General features: G+C 24.3%; 1 protein-coding gene across 1 annotated transcript; it reads right to left on the bottom strand.

The window, feature by feature from the left end:
* Nucleotides 1-606: 606 nt before the first annotated feature.
* Nucleotides 607-12,089, bottom strand: LOC124944731 (pleiotropic drug resistance protein 1-like). The gene is made up of 21 exons (XM_047485070.1): nucleotides 12,004-12,089; nucleotides 8,105-8,225; nucleotides 7,900-7,988; nucleotides 7,226-7,310; nucleotides 6,966-7,125; nucleotides 6,817-6,893; nucleotides 6,439-6,489; nucleotides 6,232-6,322; nucleotides 5,433-6,016; nucleotides 4,641-4,957; nucleotides 4,393-4,553; nucleotides 4,210-4,313; nucleotides 3,704-3,860; nucleotides 3,379-3,596; nucleotides 2,959-3,291; nucleotides 2,585-2,875; nucleotides 2,276-2,493; nucleotides 1,637-1,864; nucleotides 1,306-1,477; nucleotides 973-1,227; nucleotides 607-891 (listed from the first exon to the last, which is right to left on the bottom strand). Exons 1-21 carry the CDS (start codon nucleotides 12,084-12,086, stop codon nucleotides 637-639), a joined length of 4,050 nt encoding a protein of 1,349 aa, XP_047341026.1. The 5' UTR covers nucleotides 12,087-12,089; the 3' UTR covers nucleotides 607-636.
* Nucleotides 12,090-21,461: the final 9,372 nt, after the last annotated feature.

The following is a 21,461-nucleotide window of genomic DNA, read 5'->3' on the forward strand; positions in this document are numbered from 1 at the left end:
TTAGTTGCGTTTATTTATAAAATACCAATTAATATATCTTCTCCCTCTACCAAAATTAAATTTGTGAATTTATTTGGTTTAAAAATTTTAAATAATTTTTTTCTAATAAAATATTATTTTACTCCTTATCTCATTTATCACATATTATTATTTTTAATTAAAATATTAAAATTGTGTACGTACATACAATGTCTTTTACTACTTCTGAAGATATTAGGTATACGAGCCCATCAATTAGGTCAGCAGCATTGAATTCAACTGGACTTTTGTTTGTATTCCTTAATTCAATACTCAATAACAAAATTTAATCAAAATTAATATATATTTATAATAATTTTTTTATGTATCCAAAGTGATATATAGCCTCCACTTTCATTATTCCCATATTCTCAAGTGGGTTGAAAATTAATATTCCATTTAAAACACTAAAATTGATATCCATTACTAAAACTATTCTAGATTGCTTTGGAAAATCAAAATGTACATTTTTCCATTCATGACTCACTTGTATTACTTCAATTTTTTGTTATATAAATAGTAAAAGAAGAAATAGTTAATGATATAACAACTTAATTAAGTTACAACTGAATTACAGAATCTTTAGGGTTCATACTAATCAAGTGAATGGTAGTATTGTTATTTTTTTTGGAAATTGAAAGCTTTAATAGCAAAGGCAAATATGACAGCAAACATGATACTAAATCCAAAGACAATAGAAGCAACAATGGGAAGATAATCTTGTCTATATCCCAAGTAAATCTCCAACAATTGTTTCACATGAATACCGTCCTCCAAAATACCATCTTTATCGTATTGCGTTATGACAAGTCCGTATTCGGTCCACGCCACGGGGCATATGTAATAGTACCACCTCCACCATATTGGAATCCTCTGTCGACGCCATAACAAAAACATTATAAACTTCAAACCTTATTTTTCTTTCTTAAAATTTAATAAAATACAATGTCTTACGGATTTAGGAACGATGAAGCCAGAGAAGACATTCCATAGGAAGAAGAATCCAGACGCAATAATGGCCGCGATGTTATGGTTAGGAGTGATTGCAACGGTCATCATCCCGTAGAATGTGAATGAAAGTAAGTTAAAGTAAATCAAGAATATATACCAAAAGAACTTCCAAACAGTCCATTCGAACCCCATCAACGGGTAAATTATCGATATATATACTATAGTTTGAAATAGAATGTGAGGAAGTTCAATGACAACCTGCATGTATTTCAAAATATATAACCATTAGAGATTTTGTAAAAATAAAAAAAAAAATTGTTTATCGATTTTCTTTACCTGTCCAAAGGCATAAGGAAAAGCTGAATACATTCCAGCTGCTCTTTCTCTATAAAAGACGGTTCTTTCGGTGTCGACGACGGGCTGCACTAACGTGGCATTACTCGTGCCAAGAAATATAACAGCGACGTAGATTGAACCGGTTGAATTAAAGATATCTTGTATCCTGTCTCTGAAAAATTCATCCAAACATCTTAACAAAAACAAGAACATATTACTTAACCAATTTAAAATACTTTTTGGATCAACCTTAATAAGTACCTTTTTCATAGACTACGATTTTTATTAATCATTTTCAAATGGATCTACATGTGTTTTAACTTATAAGTACCTTTTAGTTCCCAAGTTATAGCTCAATGTTCCCAAAATAACTGCCATCACAGCAGTTATGTATAGACGCATCGCGGTATATGTCGGGTTTCGCCAATACGATAAATGTTGCTTCCATAGGCAAGCTATGCATTGCGTAAACAACGATTGTGAATATTTGGACCCGAAATGTAGGTCTTTTGATCCCGGAGCTGGCCTACTTAGTTCCTCTATAACTGCTTTGTTTTTCCTTCAAAATGTGAATTCATATAACTTTAGCAGTTAAAAATGAAAAAACAATAATAAAAAATCAACCTTAATCGTAAACATTTTTTTAGACCAAGTCTATTAAGTGATCATAGCATACCATCCACCTTACATTACATTTTAATTAGAATGTCTTTAGTGAAAAATGAAAACCATTTATCTCAGCCACTTAATTACTACATCTATTTTGGCGATCAAATTTTTTTAAAAAAATATACAATTCATCTCCACATTGAACTGCACTTAAATTAATATATTTCTTAGAAATAATTGAAATTTAAATTAAAATTGAAGTCTAAGTCTCGTTAGTTAATTTTTTTTTTCACTTAGTACTATATTTTTGTGGGCAAAATCTGTCATAAATAGAAATTAATATGTTTTGTTTGTTACATACTTGTATAATTCCGAGTTCTTGTATAAATCCTCAAAATTAATCCCGAGTGCATCTTCTTGCGTCGTGGTAGTCACTTCTAGCATCCAAGTTGCGGGATTGTACCCTTCTTGAATTTTTCCAACTCCATCAATCCCCTCGAAGTAGTTGATCAATTCTCGTGAATGACAACCTAGCGGACCAAAATATATCTCTTCTCCGCCTAATTTCAATAAAAACAACTGCCAAATACAAAATAATCATAGCTATTATTATAAACGAATTTTCAACAAAAACTCGCAGTTAAAGTATGATAATTTATTCTTTTTTTACCTCATCGAAAGTATCAAAGACATCAACGCTTGGCTGGTGAATGGTGCAAACCACGGTTCGTCCCGTATCCACAGTGTTCCTTACGGTTCTCATAACAATTGCAGCCGCCCTAGCATCAAGCCCCGTGGTTGGCTCATCCATGAATATAATGGAAGGGTTCGCCACAAGCTCGACCGCAATGGTAAGCCTTTTCCGTTGCTCAATCGAAAGACCACTTACACCGGGTAACCCCACGAGCCCGTTTCTTAGTTGTCTTAGCTCTACAAGCTCCATAATCTCGTCTACAAACATCTATAATAATAAAAATGATCAAAATTGTTAGTCCTTTTTCAAAAAAAAAAAACTAAAGAAAGTGTTTTGAATAACTAAAATACCTTTCGGGTCTCCGGGTCGACTTCGGAAGGTAACCGAAGCCATGAGGAATAGAGTAAGGACTCGTAAACCGTCACTTGAGGCGAATGAATATCGGTTTGCTCACAATATCCCGCAACTCGAGCAAAGGTTTCTTGCTTTTTTGGGTAACCCGATATCGTTATATTTCCCTTGACATAACCCGCTGTTTTTCTACCCGCTAAAACATCCATAAGGGTAGTTTTCCCGGCTCCCGTTACGCCCATAACCGCCACAAGGACTCCCGGCCTAAATACACCACTTACTCCTCTCAAAATTTCCAACCGTTCTTCCGACATTCCGCGCGCTTTCATTTCCTACACGAATCCAAAGTTTTAATTAGATAACATTAACAAACACATCTATATATCATAACTACCTGAATGAACTTGTTTATAAACTACCTGCGGCATATCAACAGAATAACTTATATTATCGAATGTCATGTGAACTTGTTGAAATGGGAGAATCATTCCTCGTTCTTTTTTCTGGTTAAAACCGAGGTTGCTACATATCTTGACGTCCTTTCTAACGGACGATAACTCAAGGAGACGTCCTCCTCGAACGTTAGCGTTTCTTTCGTCGAATGTCCCTTGAGATAAATTTGTCTGCTTACCATAAGCTGGATGCATTTCATAAATTATATTTATGATCAAATGAGACCCTCTCGACTAGTTTGAAGTAACACACCATGCAATAATCATTATTTATTTGTTTAATTTTACTCACGATTCAAGTAAGTTAGAGCCAAAGTGCAAAGAACATTGAATAGAATTGCGTATCCAAATGTAGCTCCTACGCCGATCCAATACCAGTAGGGTTGGGGAAATAACCCGCGAATCTTTAACAATTCAACCCCCAACGTTTCCGAAGAAATAGGAGAAATCTGGTGATGAATATATATAACAAAATTTAGTTAATTTATAACATGAATTCTTCAGATTATTATTGACAATTATTAGCTATTTTTATTATTTTCATTTGTTATGACAATTATTTTTTGGATCATAAGTTATATTTTCATTTCATATAATATAAAAGATTATCTGAATTACTTTGTTTGAAAACATTTGATGCTTGAGGTGAATTGGATCTATATTTTAAAATATTTTTATTTAAATCAATATTTTAATAAAAAAATGTTTTTTTTAAATATAATTTTGTTTTTGTTCAAACCCTTTATTATAAAAAAAATGCTATAATAAAAGAACTTAATTAATTAATTAATAATTTACTTTGCTCCAGCTCTTGCCAAGGAACTCATTTACTGCTATGGCATTTTGACCATACATCATAGGTGATAACCAATAAGCCCATGTCCACCACCTTGGAATGTCAACTACAAAATCAAATTTACAACATTTTTCAGCATTTTTTTTATTAAAAAAAAAAATAATAATTTTAATATTGTTTCGTACCTCGTGACACCACGAAACCTCCTAGGGCGATTACCAAAAGCAACGTAAATGTTCCGATCATGTTTACAATGATCATCGTCCTTCCAACCGCGGCCAAGAACATGAACATTCCACATGCCGCCTGATTAATACATACAAGAAGCAAGTACTGCTTGAAGAACCTACAATTTACAACATCCATTGTAAAATTATTAAATTAAATCAATTAATTTTAACCTCGAAAAAAAAAAGAATACAATTGGTGTTACCTTCTGATATCTGGATCCATTCCAATAGGATAATAAGTCAAGGCAACCCAAATGGCGACTTCTACGAAACTGGCTATAAATTTGACAATCCATATCGGTAATGAGTAAGCCCAAGCCGGGAAGAATAACGAGTTCCTTTGTTTGAAGAACACCGGAAGCTTCAAAACGCTTAACGCGAGTTCAATGTAACCATTAAACATCATTATCATTATGGTCAAGAATAGAGCACTCAAGAAGATACCACCATCTAGTATAGTTTCCTTTGGCATATGAGTTCGTAGAAACATTGTCATGACGATCAATGCTATAATGATAAGCTGAAAAAAAAAAAAAAACAAAGACATCTTAATAAAAAATTATAGTAAGAAAAAAAAGATTTCAAAAAAACAATAGAATTTTGGGAAAAAACAATAATCATTAGAGTTCCACTATGTTATTATTATTTTTAAATATTTTACATAGATCTGTCCATGTTATATAAGTTTTATTTTCAAATTCATATGTTTTTTTTTGTTTGTTTATAAATGGTTTTATTGTTGGAAAAAAAAATACATTAATTAACATGTAAATAAACAATTTCAGAAGAATTATAATTTCAAAATAATTTAGTTCAAAAAACAAAAGACTATCATGGACATCAATGAAATAATTAATGAGTATTACACTAAACTAAATTAAAATAACCGTATAATTAAACTAGAAATATTATAAATAGATTACTATAAGTTATTTCCACTATTAATCTGTAAATGTGTAAGAAATAGAAATATTATTGAAGAATGATTTATTCACCTGAACCATCTTGAATATGTAAATGAGCGAGTTTCTCTTCATGACTAAGTATTCTCTTGATGCAAGAACTTTGAAGAGTTCCTTGTTACTAATTCCATATTTTTTCTTTGTTAGAGTGTTTGGGTGACTCTTGGCCTTATCGAACCCAAGCTCAAGCTCATCCTTTAGTCTCCGACCAACGTGAAACAATTGAAACGCGTCTGCAAATTCTTTTGCCGTGACAAATCTATATGGATCATTCTTACTCGCCCAATACGATGGTTGGTCTTTTCGCGATGTTATCTCTTGTAAGAAGTCTGCGATATCTTTTCTTTTGGGACATTTGAACCCCATGTATTCAAAAAACTCGAGGACATTCTCGCAAGGACCCTGATAAACAATTTGACCGTCGGAGAGAAGTATTATGTCGTCAAACAAGGCATAAGTTTCCGGTGCTGGTTGGAGAAGAGAAAGAAGGGCAGTCCCTTTGAAGGTCTCTACGGATTTTTTTATAGAATTGATGATTTGATAAGTTGTGGAAGTATCTAATCCGGTCGAGATTCCATCCATCAAAAATGCTTGAGCTGGACCAACTAGCATCTCACCTATAAAGAATGTTTTCTAACATTGTTTTAATTAGATATTATAATTCAAAACTAGTTGGAATAACCAACAAAAACTATATATATTCTAGTTCAATAAAAAATATTTTGTCCATTACAAAATATAAAATTTTAATATATATAATAATGACAAATTAGTATGATAGAATGTAAAACAAAGTAATTTAATCAAAATATATTAATTGGATTGATTTTACCTAAAGTAAGTCTTTTCTTTTGGCCACTGGAAATTCCTCTTCTCATAACATCACCTACCAACATATCAGCACATATCTCCAGTCCCAAAATCTGAATTTTTACAAATTAGTTAATTAATCATTTTAAGATCAAAATAAACCAAATTATTAATTATTTCTCCAAAAATATATATATAAGTGAGTCTAAAATAAAATTCAAGTTTCCACCTTCATAATATAATCAGCAATCATATCGGCCTCTTTATTAACCGGTGAAGCCTGCATGCACTAAATCAACATCCCAAGTTAAGATTTTAAATAAAATTTTAATTCATATTTTTTACTGAGTTTAAAAAGTTGACAATTTAAGATTTTTGATCTATTAATTAATTGCACTTTTAGTTACAATATCTTAAACAAAAATGTAACAAAATAATTAAAAATAAATTGTTCAGTTCTTTAATGGAAAAAGTTGCAATGATAGAGACTTAAAATAATAATTGTTACAAAACAGTTGGACAAAACTATACAATAGTGACATTCAAAACTTCCTAAAAACTTCATATGTTGTTGCATTCAAATGGGATACATATATACACTAGTTACCTTGGTGTAAAGATCAATATTTGGATTAGTTGTAATGTTATCTTCCTTCTCCCTTAGCAACAGTTCCGCTAATATCTCTGTCAACCATTCAAAATTTAAACAAATAATAGCAAACATGCACATTATATCTTTGTTAGATTATTTTTTACCGTGTCTAATTCCGGGGCCTTGACATTTTGCTGCAAAAACGAGAGTTTCTCGAACCGTCATTTCTCCAAAATGAACATCGTATTCACTTACATACGCTGTAGTTCTTTGCGGAATACATTCGTCTAATCTGTGACCATTGTATGTAATTCTCCCCGAAATCTAAACAAATTAGAATTATGTTTAATTTTTTATGAATTCATGGCTATTTCTTTTGTTTATTGTAAATATAGGATGGTAGAAATGTTTCTTCTTATCTTACATTCAAGTCTTGATCAAGTCTTCCAGCCAAAGCTTGAAGCAATGTGGTCTTACCTGAGCTAGGGGGACCCAACAGTAATGTCAATCTGCCAAATAAATATTAATTAAAAACAATAACTTTATTAATATTCATTTAGGAGCTTGTTAATTTGATGTTGATTTCTTTAGGATTTTTAGTGAGTTTTATTAAAAATTATAAATATTTAAACTTTTAATTATTTGTATTATTATAAAGTCATTTTATATTTTAAATTTAAATTATATAAAAAAATAAAATAACTCCATGCTAATAAATTTAGTGATTTAATAATAAAAGATATAAGATTGGATTGTTGTGTTTTAGAAAGAAAAAAAAATCGCAACAAAAACAGATCTGGTTTGATATAGTTTTTTTCAGAAATTTAAAAGTTTTTTATAAAACAAATTCTTTATCATGTTATTATTATTTTAAACATTAAACCCTTGGTTCATTAATTAAAATATTCTTACATTATTTTTATTAAATTAAAATTTTAAATATATAAAGATATTTTAATAATTAAATAAATTAAAAATTTAAATAACTTAGTTTTTTATCAAATAAAGTTTTTTAGAGAAAAAAAACAACCAAAAAAAACTAAGATCAAACAAATTTACTAATAAATATAAATTTACATGGGTGTATACATAATTTACCTTCCTGGCTTGATGATTCCACTAACATCGTGAAGTATGGTAAATTTTTTCTTTCTAATCGGAGTAATTCGGAGATAATTCAAGAATCCCTAAAGAATTGATACATGAAATAAACAAATTTACATTATAGACATAAACTTGAAAAGTAACTTTTTATTTTTATTTTTATTTTTACTGAGGTGTGTATAATAATTAATTAACCTACCAGCAATAAATTGATAGTAAAATTGGGTAGAGTGGGCAGGCCACTGCTCCCAACATAAGCCTTCCCATCAACACTTAAATGCTCAAATCGGAGTTCCACACTTGGTATTTCAATCCCAAATCTGCATCAATCAATTCATTATTATTTCTTTATATTAAATATTATTTTATACACCATGTGTTGTCATATTTATTGGTATAGCTACCCACATTTAAATAAACATTTAATTTATTTTGATATATCAAGTTGTCAGATTGTTAGGTGTGGATTATTTAAAAATAAAGAGAAAAAAAAAATATTCGAGTTTAATTTTATTTGAAATAACGACAGTGAGATATTATTCTAGTTCTTCTTAATTAAAAAAAATATATAAAAAAGATATATATATTTTGATATGGAATGATTTTGAAAAGGTAATGATTTCTTTAATAAAAATATTTAAAGGATATTAATATATATATAAATAAAATAAAAAATAATAATTTAAAATATATATAGTGTATTTTAATTAATAAATTGAATAATTTGATAAATAAAAAGAGTAAAATAATATTTGATTTATTTGAGTTATTAAAATAATTCAAATTGAACAATTCATATAAAAAGTTAGGTACTTATTTAAAGAATTTTTTTTTTCGGGATTTAATGAATGAATGTAATGAATTTTATCTCTTTACAAATATTTAATTTTTAAATATTTTTTTAAGTTTGTTTTCAGATTCAAATATATGATTTTTCTAATAAAAACGGTCCTTTTGTTTCTGAAATTTTAAATCAAATTATTTTATATATATTATTGAATTTTGTTTTAAAAATATAATTTATTTTTAAATTGAGCTACAAATTAAATATTTGTTAAGAGTAGTGATAGTGAGAGAGAATTGGGAAAGGAAAAATGTGTCACCACATCACATACTTGAAAAATGATAAAGTGTGAGGAGATAGAAAATAGATAAAATTTGTTATTTTTTTAACGAATCAAATTGCGACACTACATTTTTTCTCAAATTCTCTCTCCAAAATTTTATTTAATCATTTCTTACCATTCACACGAACCTGACATTTATATTTGTGAGCTATGAAATTCTAGACAAATCACGACGATCTATATATATATATATATATCTATATATATATATATATATATAAATAAGAGTTTTATATAAAATACAATATATATATATATTACCTACTAATTTTTATTTAATTTTGTATGTATCATAATTTTGTAAAAATAATAGTATTATTAGATTGTCTAGTAATTACTAAAAATGATAATTATATTTTGTCTCCACTTATTTTATTTGAATTGTCTTTTTGGTCAAGTTTGTTTCCTTCTATTTAACTGGTAATTGATCGAGAATTTTTCGATAATATTTGTGTTCTCGATCCGAATCTGTCATGTTTTTATTCCAAACGTTAATGAATACAATTAAATATATAACATTAACAATATATTTATTTATTAAACATATTTTATAAGAGTTAAGTTTATTATTTTATAATAATATTAATTTTTAATATATTAAATAAAATAATTTTTATAATAAAATTTATTTATTTATTTAAAAAAATATAGTATAAAGCATATTTCGGAATTTTTCGAAACTGAAGAAAATGAAGAACATAATAATAGTAAAAAAAGAATTCCAAAATAAAACGGACTGAATGGTAAATGTTTATAGCTCCTCAGATTCACCTATTTTTTTCTTTTAATCAGTAAAATATATTATATTATAGGTTCATGTTAACTCTAATTTGTTTAAAAAAATGATTGTGGGGTTTGATTTTGAGGAAAAATAATAATAATAAGTTTTAACAATATTAATATATAATTATAAAATATTTTTTTATAAAATTATAAAATATTTAAATTAATAAATTAAATAATTTGATTGATAAAATTATAATCATTAGCTTTATCTGTCATTTTTTTTTTGTCTTAATTTTTTTTTTTTTTATAATAGGTCCATAATTAAATTATATAATATCTAGCTTTTAGATATTCTAGCAGTTTTGTTTTTAGGTTCTAATATATGAAATTTTCTAATCAAAGAAAAACCCTACTATTTTTATTTATCAAAATTAAATTAAACTTTGTATATATGTTATTGATGTTTAACTGATGTAGAAAAACAATTTATTTGTAAATGTAAATTACTAATGGACTAGCTACAAATTAAATAAATTGTTAAATAGGCAATCTCACCAAGATTTTACCATAGAGTTATAGAGGTTTGATTTGAGGTTATTTATAAGAAATTAGGATTATCAAATAAATCAAAATATTGTTTGATGAAATTTTGATTAATATTAAAATATTATTTTGTATTTAATATTTAAATTTTATAAAAACAAAATATATATAACTTAATATTTTTATTAATAATTTAATCAGTGATTAGATAAGACTTAAGTTTAAAAATCCAAATAACCACATCAATAACCAATTAAAATAAAATATAAATAAAAACACTTGAAATAAAAACTGAATGATAATTAATATATAGGACTAATAAAGCTTCTTTGATATTGATTATTTGAGATTTTTTCGATTAAATATTGTTTATGAATGAGAACTTAAGTTATTTAAGTTTTTAATTAGTTATATTATTATAATATTTTGTTTATATTTAAGATTTAAATTTTATAAAATAAAAGAATAATATTTTAGTCATAAATTTAATGATAGAATGATTTAAAAGAAATAAGATTTGATAAATGAGTTTTTTGTAAGTAAAAATGTAACATATAATATCTAGGAGCTAGTCTGGTGAAGGTTATTTTAATATTTTATTTTTTTTTAATAAATAATTTATTATATTATTATTTTAACAATAAAATATTTTAATTTAACTAAAATATTAAAATGTATTTGTTTTATTTTTATTAAACTTAAAATTTAAATAATAAAAAGAAACATTTTAGTAATTCATCTTTAAAAAACAAGTAATCAATTTGTTTTTATCAAATAATTTGTTTATCAAAATAACTCATAAAAATCTATAAAACCAAAATCAAACAAGCTCTAGATCTAGCTAGTTGGCTTACCATATTTAGCTATGGACCATGATTTATTTGATTGTCTTTATGTATTTTTTCTATCCCTTTATTTGGAGTCTCCTTAATTAATCATTCAATAATGAAATGTTTATAATTAATCTTATGATTGTCCTTAATCAAGTAGTTACCACAATTAATGAAATGTTTACACTTTTCTATTTATTTATTCAATTTGATTTTGTCTATCAAACTCAACATTCATGGATTTTGCTCATTTTTAACTAAGATTACCTTTGTTATGTTAATTTCTATCGACTAATTAAGAGAACAAAATTAAATAACTTCTAAAATTGCAGTACTAATAAAATCAAAACATTTAAAAGAATTAAAAAAAATATACTACAATTTTGAAAATTTTCTCATTTTTATTAATTAATCAACTAGTCTTGACTAAGAAAATACATTTGTTAATCATGTTATAATCTTGTTGATAGATCCATCTAAGAAACATGAATCAAGGGCAATTAGATCGATATAGTTTATAGAACATATCATTTTTTAAGAAAAAATATAATAATAAAAAATGTGTCTACGGGCATAAACACATAATCCACAAACAAACTTAAACATTTCACCAGGATAACCAGGTGCATAATTTGTCGCATGATTGCTCAAAACCCAGGATCTCCTTAGGCTGGGATATCATTTTTTTAAAATTTTTTCCAAAAGAAACATATCATTTTTTAATATTGTGGTTATTAAAAAAATTCATTTATAAACTTTGTGTTTGCTAAGTGAGATAAAGAGGAGGGATTATTGACAATGTTTTATTTTAATGAGTGAAAATGAGAGCTAGATTTGATAGATTTAATTAATTAATATACATATATAATTACCTTTCTATCCGTTGCTTGAGGTTAATAAAGAACTTGTCATTTTCTCTTCCAATATTGCAACTTGCAGATTTCTCGTTCTTCATGACTTCTTCTTCACCAACTCTCTCTCTCTCTCTCAATATATGATGTTTGGAAGCTAAATATTTATGGATCTTGATGTAGTGTTTATATAACCCTGCTCTGAAGTAAGTCCTCCACGTTTGTTCTAGGGTTAGGACAATTTATTTGTTAAAAATATTAAGATATTTAGTTAAATTTATTGTAATATTAAATATAAAATAGTGTAGTTTAATAATTAAAAAAATTAATTTTTTTTATTAAATTTAAAAACTAAACTTAGGACAATAAAAATATATAAAAAAATTTCTACAGGGACTGGACAACCCCAAAACTCGGGCTCTGTATAACACACGTGATGAACAAAGTCACTGTTTATACAATAATTTCCTTGGTACAAATTTTCCTATTTAATTTAATTTAAGGTGTTAGGTCTACTAAATATATATGATATACAGCGGATAAAGTTGACTCATTTTTTTTTTATAAATTTAAATTCATTTTACTATGTCGGTTATTTTTAATTAAGATCATATACAAAACCCTATCTTTTGTGGATTTGATTTATCAAATATTATGTTGGTTTAATAAACAATAAGTTCAGTCTTCACTATAGTATTCTGTAATATTGTTGTCTAGAAATGAAACAAGGTATATAGTTTATTATAAGAATGAAGTTAAGAAAGTCATTTTCTCAGTGAAAAGTTTGTAGGTAAATGAATTTAGAAAAATAAAAAATATAATATATATATTTAACCTTAATAAATTGATTTTTTATATCAAAACTCTATATCTGACTATACAGAGATAGAAGGTTTTTTGGTTCGATACAACAGTTTAACGATTCAGTTCAGATCAATTTAAATACTGATTTTAAATACTTAATACTCTTAATACAAGCTACAAATTAACAAACAGTATAAATAGTTCTTTTAAAAAAAAATGAATAAATGGTAAAGTTAGTACAAGACTGATAATGGATATACTTAGATTTTCCACTCTCTTCTTTTTTTCTAAAGATGCTTGTTAATAAATGAAAAACATGGGATCTAAAATTGGGATATTTATATTTTATTTTGATTGGTAGGGTGTTATAATAATTTAAATAACAACCACAAAAAGGGTAACAATACATGAATGCTATATGTACATTATTTTTATTTATTTTTATTTTTTTAAATGATTCCTTATACATTTTATTTTATTTAAAATATTTAGACTCTTTTCAACTATACAAAATGAAGAACCTAATTTCAAATATTAACAACTCTTATTTGAACCTTCTTAATAATTAATTTAAAATCAGCAATCGTCTAAGGTTTTGTTTCTTAGATTTATTTAGAGTTTATTTAAACTAAAAACTCAAATTATTTTAAATCAAATTACATTTATTATTCCTAGGGATAATCACTTTATATATATACTTTTTTATATATATATATATATATATATATATATATATATATATATATATATATATATATATATAAAAGTATATATATAAAAGTCATATTTGGCCCAACCGATTCAAGGCATATTGCGAATTTTGTATTACGGTATCATATTCTATATTTTGTATATCAAACAGTTTTCTCTCATTCGACTTCAATGTTTTTTATTTTTAGATATAATTTTGGGAACACAACACAAACACATAATATGTAAATATATAAGACGAATGAACAACAACCTCATCGTCTTAGTCTGCAATATTGTTGACCAAAAACAGAACGAAGGAGATGTCGTTGTGCGCAATTAGGTTAAAGAAGTCACCTGAAGATGAAGATGAAGATGAAGATGAAGATGAAGATGAAGATGAAGATGAAGATGAAGATGAAGATGAAGATGAAAGTTAAATAAATAAAATATAACACATATATGAGAAATTTGTATCTGTTTTCAACATAAATTAAGAGTGTTATAACATTTAAATGATTTTAGAAGTTTATGATGTAAATTCAAACAAAAATAAATGTAAAAAATAATTTCAAATAAAAATAAATATAAAAAAAATAAATGTGTAACGAACAATTTAAAAAAAATATACATAAAATAATTTCAAACAAAATAATATACAGTGAGATATTTCAAACTTAGTTAAATATAGATTAAATATTATAAGTATCCCTCACACAAAATATATATATCATTCACTCAAAATTTTCAAAGATAAATATGAATTACGTACTCCTCTTAAAATGTTTAAAATAAAAATAAAAATTATATTTATAAGGTGCTAAAATCTAGAAAACATAGGTGGTTCACTTATTTGGGGTTCTCATTTTTTATTATTTGATTTAGGATAACGTTTTTTAATTTCATTGCAATTTTTTTCTATCTATATTTTTAGGTACATTTTGTATTGGTTTATTTTTTAAATAATTGAAATAAAAATTAAAGGAGGTTGTCCTCTAGTCTATAATCAAATCCAAATAATAACAAATTAAACATAATTAATGAAAAGTAATAAATGTAATATATTTAATATGTTGGAGATAACAGTAAATAATATTAAATATTAAATATATTACATTTATTAAAAAGTTAAATTATACTAAAATAAGTCTTTATTCTAAACAAAATCTTATTCAGTATATTAAAAATCATTATTGATCATTTCTTAACCTGCCATAAAAATAATTATATTAAATGTTGGAGGCCTACTTTTTATATAAAAAAAAAATCCAATTTGGGGTAGACAAGAACAAGTAATGGTTTTCCTTTTTTATTTTCTAATGACTGACATTATTTTTGTTTCTAATTTTACACATCCAATAAGAGTACGTTATGATTTTATTTTATTTTTTTATCAACTTATATATCATGTCTTTTTTTTTTCAACCATTCAATTATTTAACTATCATATTAAAATACTTCAATTTTATTTTCATTTTTTAAAGTAATTTAACTCATTAAAACTCGTTAACGTAATAAAACTCTCAAATAACTCAATATCAAACAAACTCTAAAACTCAATTTTTGTGTTTATGGACAATATTGTTTTCTCATACTCATAAAAATGTCTAGGTCGAGTTGAAAAGTTTTAAAAAACCCTGATATTTAAAAAGTAGTTATTTGTGATAATTTTGAAAATGTGTGAATTTTTTTTGATGAAAATATTTTAAAAGTATAAATATATAATAATAATTTAAAATATAATATATTTCAATATTTTAATTAAAATGTGATATGATAAATTAATAAAATGGGAAGTGATATAATATTTTTTGAGTTAATTTATTTAAATAACTCAAACCGAATCCACCAAGCCTAATTTTATTGTTTACTGTCGGCAATATGGAATTTATTGAGTTTCAATGAAGTTTGGTTTTGATTGAAAATTTTCACCTACTTCTTAGTAATGTTATATTGCTTATCCTCACAATACTTGGACCATTTTCAATAAATACCATCATTTTAAATTTCAATAATTTTTACTTGGTTTCCATAATATATTGATTATTTTATTTATTTAGCAACTACTTTTGTAGCTGCGTTCGGTATTTTTTTCTTTTAATTAGGTGTGTGTTTCGAAATAAAATTAAACTATAGTATTAGCCACAGAATTCGTTGAAGCTTATTTCTGGTATTACTGTTAAGAACCCGAAAGTAAGCAATTGTAGACGTATTTAAATAGCCTAAATCGAACAAAGTCTTACTTATTTTATGTTAACAAATCTTAAGTTATTTTGTGTAAGGACGATGCTAGTAGAGCTGGCTAGCATGCCTATACAGGGTCAGTGACTTATATTCTTTATTAAAATACTTAAATTTGGATTGATCTAGATGTTATTAAATTTATTAATATATACATAATTAAAGTATATTTTAAAACATTATTTAATATAAATTAACTTCTAAGACATTGTAAAAATTATAATTTTAAGTAAATTAAAAAAAAATATCTTCCAAACCCACCCAACTCCGGAGTTGGACGTTTTCAAATAGAGCAATTATGCCAACAGTTTTTATTAACTTTTTATATATATATTTTTTTCAAAATATTATTTGGATACTTGAGTTGATTTTTGATAAATTATGTTATATATATTGTAAAATACTTAATTATATTTACAAAGTTTAAATTTTATAAAGAGAACTATGATGTAGTAATTCAATTTATTTTTCATTAAATAAAAAGTTTCAAAAAATAATAATAATAATATCCCAAATAATCTAACATCAAATAAACTTTGATCTTTGGTTTTTTAAAATAATCTTGTTTGAAAAAAAAAAGATTTTTATAGTATAAATTATCAAAATATCATTTTGTATTTAAAATTTAGTAAAAATGTAATAAGTATTATGGTATTTAAATGTTAAACGATATGATGAGATAAGAATTTAAAAACAAAATTAAAATTTCAAATAACCTTAAAAATTCAATATCAAACTAGCTCACATGTAAAAATGTTTATTAGTAGGTTAGATATTGAGATTTAATATGTTACATTAACTCTCCTCCCAAAAATCATTTAGGTGGTTGGGTTAATTTTTTAAAATAATTTTAACATAATTATATAGTGTTTCACTTGTTTATCATTTATACTATTTTATTCATTTTATGTTTTAAAATTTTATTTTATCGATCTTTTCTACGGACAAAAACTAAGTTTAGAAGTTTTTAAGAAACAAAATTATATATATTAAAATATTGATAGACATATTTACTACTTTAGAAGATAGTGGGTATATTGGTTCATCATGAATTGGCTCACAACATTGAATTCAACCACTTTTGGTTGAATTCCTAATTAATATATATATATATATATATATATATATATATATATATATATATATATATATATATATATATATATATATATATATATATATATATATCATGAATTCTCAAAGCATTGAATTCAACCACTTTTGTTTGTATTCCTAATCTATCCATATATCTATATATGGATAGGAAAACAAAACAAAAGTCCTAATATAGTGAATTGGCTCACATGAATTGGCTCACAACATTGAATTCAACCACTTTTGTTTGAATTCCTAATATATATATATCATGAATTGTCACATTATTGAATTTGGTTTGTATTCTCAATCTATCCATTATGGATAGATTAGGAATAAAAGTGCTTGAATTCAATGCTACAAGTCAATTCATGATGGATATATATACCAATTGTCTTCTATAATGATGTTTAATTTTTAAAGTATCCGGATTACTGGGTCGAAAATTGTGGTTAATTTTGATATATATATGAGAGGAAATGAATATTTGGATCGGATTGTAGATTGACTCGTTCATAAACTTAAAATGGTTAAAAATAAAAATGTTATAAGTATGTTTCGAACTTGAAAACTAACAAAAAAAAAAAAAAAATAAGTACAACATTTTAACCAATTAGGCTAATAACACTTTATAATTTAAATTCAACACCAAATTAGATGAATGTAGGACATTTTAACAATATAAATTTAACTTTGTAACTAACTAATTTATATATATATATATATATATATATATAAATTTATATATATATAATGATGCTTAAACTTTGAAGTGTCTGAATTGCCGGGTCGAGAGTTGTGGTTAATTTAAATATATATGTGAGAGTAAATGGATATTTGGGTCGGATTGTGGGTTGACCCGTCCATAAACTTAAAACTGTTAAAAATAAAATTAAAAATTTTATATGTATGTTTCGAACTTGCAACCTAACAAAACAAGTACAACCATCTAACTAAGTGTGATTGGGATGTGGTTTGCCGATGGATAATAGGTCGGTATCCATTGAAAGTGGTTAAAAAATATGAATCAAATATTTGATTTACCAAAGTGTGAGGTTACGATGTTAAATATTAAAAAATATGAATCAAATATTTGATTGACCAGAGTGAAAGTGTAAGGTCACGAGATGAGAGGTTCATTCGGAAAAAATATATAATGAGATATGTGAGAAGATATGTTGTTTTACCGAAGTGAATAAAACGTGGAATAAGAACGTTCTATTTTTTATTTTAATATATTATTCGTGATTTATTAAAAAATTTAAACATTGAATAAATATTATTATTTTTTTATCAAATTTATTTTATTTATATTTTTATCCGTATTAATCGCACAAAAATCTTATTAGTTCATAATTAGTAACAATATTTAATGAAAATTAGTGTTCCATTTAAAACATTATAAAAATCTATGTCCATTGTTAAAATTTATTATTATTACTTCCATTAGTTTTTCATACAACTTGTATTGCTTATAAGTTTTCTTATACAATGTCATATTTTGATAAAAAAAAAAAATAATAATAATAAATGTTTATCAACTCAATTCAATGAGGAAATAAATTATGCAGATAATTGGGTACGGGTGAACATATTATATGTTGTCATTCTACTTAGTAGATTTTTTATTAATATCATATTTGCGTTGTTCGGTTTGAAAGACATTGTTGAAATATCGTTTATATATATTATATTAAAATTCCTACTATTATTAATTTTTATCTCTCTCAATTGTATACTGATTAAGTTCAGTTTGATTCTAAAATCTAGTGATCCAGTCAACAATAACAAAAATAAAAAGTATCCTCCAAGCTTAATTTTTTAAAAATATTATTTTAAAACATAAGTTTAGATATAACTATTAGCTCAGATATTTTTACATAAAATTAACTTAAAACGGTATAAATTGAAGTTGGAAATATTAACCTGAGAATTATGCTAATTATCTAAAAAATAAATAAACTTTTCTTTAAAAAATATATTTTAAATTAGTTATTATCTCTACAAATCTTAAAAACTTTGAGATCAGGATAATTTTGTGTTGTTCAATACTTTGGTGAATTTAATCATAAATTAATTTATTAAAAATATATTTAAAAAAATATGTATTCTTATCCAAATTTAATTTATTATTGTAAATATATGTAAAAATGAAATAAAAAACAATCACTTCAAATAGGCCAATTGTATTTTTTTAATTGAAAACTTTATTTATTCAAACAATGATAATTACATGAAATTAGGTAACAATTCTTACCCGATCAGAAGATGAGTAAACGAGAAACTATACATTAAATAAAACATGTTGGATTCTAACATTATAATTCCAATAAAAATTAATTAATCAACTTTATAAATTTGGTAGTAATAGAGTAATTTGAATATTGATTAATAAATCAAATTTTTAAATTTTAATATTTATTAAAAAAAAATTAAAAAAATTCATGTTTGATTCTCATATCTTAAACTAAACTGAGAGCCCCTATTAAAATGGATGGTCATTTAAAACCCTAATTTGGAGAAATTATATAAGATGGATAATTTTATTATTATTATTATTTTTTATTTTTTTTGGTATAAAATGTAAATATCTAGCATAAAATTGTGGGAATTACTTTCACTTTGGTGTTTTAAATGAAAATTCAAATAATTTATTTAACATTGTATCTTTTATTTTTATTGTTAAACATTTGAAGCTAGCATTACACCTTTTATTTAAGAAAATTATTGTGATATTTAGTCTCTTAAAAAACACTTTTATCACTCCAACTAACTTAGTATGTTTTTTTTTTCTAGCACACATTTAAATAAATTACCTTTTAACAAAAATATAAAAAGATTTAGAAATTCTCCTTTGGTAAGTATAAATTTCAATGTTCTTTTTAAAAACAAAAAGAGTGAATTTTCCAGAAAATTAAAACACCAAAATAAATTTTATGAAGTTATTGGAGCTCAGATGTTATTTTTTTTATATTATCTAAATACCCTTATCTTGTTTAATAATAAAATATATAAATAAGAATAATTTGATATTTTATTTAATGAATATAATGATTTAATTAATAAAAAAATAATAGTTCGATTATAAAATCCCCTAATATAACCCATATTAAAACAAGTTACTGGAGTCACCCAGGTCTAAATAAGTTAATAATAAATTGCAAGTTACACAACCGTCTTGTTAAAAAAAAATTGTATTGATATTTATTTAGATGAAATAATGTATTAAAATATAACTTAATTAAATAAATATCAATAAATATCTAAAAAAAAATATATTTTAATATTCAGCTTAGAGCTGATGCCAATTTTGCTAGCTCTAGCACGTTAGGCATTTCAGGCCCAGCCCATTAGTAATTAATAGTATTTGGAAAAAAAAATTAAACACATACAAATTTTATGTACGGTGTAATTTGAAGTATAAGAAATAATAATAAATATTTTATAATTTTGTAGTTAATATATAGGAAAAAAGCTCACTTAGACGTATGTACGATTAGCTCACTTAGACGTATGTACTAATAAAAGGTCATTTAAACATATATACTATCAAAAATTGTCTCATTTAGCCTCTTTTAATAACCCTGGTTAATTTTTATTTTTAAATTTATATATTTATTAATTAAATATTAATATATTTTCTCTTTTTCCTTCTTTTTCATTAATTAAACTAGGTAATTTATTTTATTTTTAAATTTTTTATTATTTTAATATTAATTTCTCTTTTATATTTCATCTTTTTTTTTATTAATTTTTATTTCTCATATTTTTTAAATTCTTATTTTTTTTTAAAAATTTAACTAACTTTTTTATAAATTTTATATTTTACTGTAATATTTTGTTGAAGGGTTTTTCTTATTTAATTTAATATAATATAAATGAAAAAGAGTTTTTTCTTATTTAGTTTAATATAAATAAAAATGAAATTAATAATTTTTTATTTAATTTTTATTCACGACTTATATCAGTAGTAAAGAAATTGTTTTGTCTAATATTTGATTATTACTCTTTTAGTGTTTGATGAATGAGTTTTTATTATTATTTAATTCTTAATTCTTAATTAATTTATTTTTTGTGTTAAAGGATTTTTATTGTTGAAAAAATTTTCATTGTTATATTCAATTATTGGGATAAACAATTTTAAAATAATTAATAATTAATGTGAATATAAAAAATATATATAAAAAAAAGAAGAAATATAGAGTTAAAATAATTAATGATGAATGCTGATAGGTGTAAAATAAAATTAAAATAATCAATCATAAATACTCATATAAAAATAATAAAAAATTATAAAAAAAAAGATAAAAATAAAGGGTTCATTTATTAGTAATAAATAAAATAATAAATGAAAAGAAAAGAGAGAGAAAATATATTAATATTTAATTAATAAATATATAAATTTAAAAATAAAAGTTAACAATGGTTAAATGAGCCATTTTTTGATAATATATTTAAATGACATTTTATTAATATATACATTTAAGTGAGCTAGTTGTACAAGTACATACATATAAGTGAGCTTTTTTCCTAATACATAGGAATAATGTATAAGAATAAAAGGATAGCGATCTTTTTTTTAAATTCTAGTGAAGACATGAGCTTAATTTGTTTTGTATGTATATAACAAATTTAACTATTTAATTATT

The sequence above is a fragment of the Impatiens glandulifera genome, chromosome 7 (genome assembly GCF_907164915.1).
Source record: "Impatiens glandulifera chromosome 7, dImpGla2.1, whole genome shotgun sequence".
Lineage (NCBI taxonomy): Eukaryota > Viridiplantae > Streptophyta > Magnoliopsida > Ericales > Balsaminaceae > Impatiens > Impatiens glandulifera.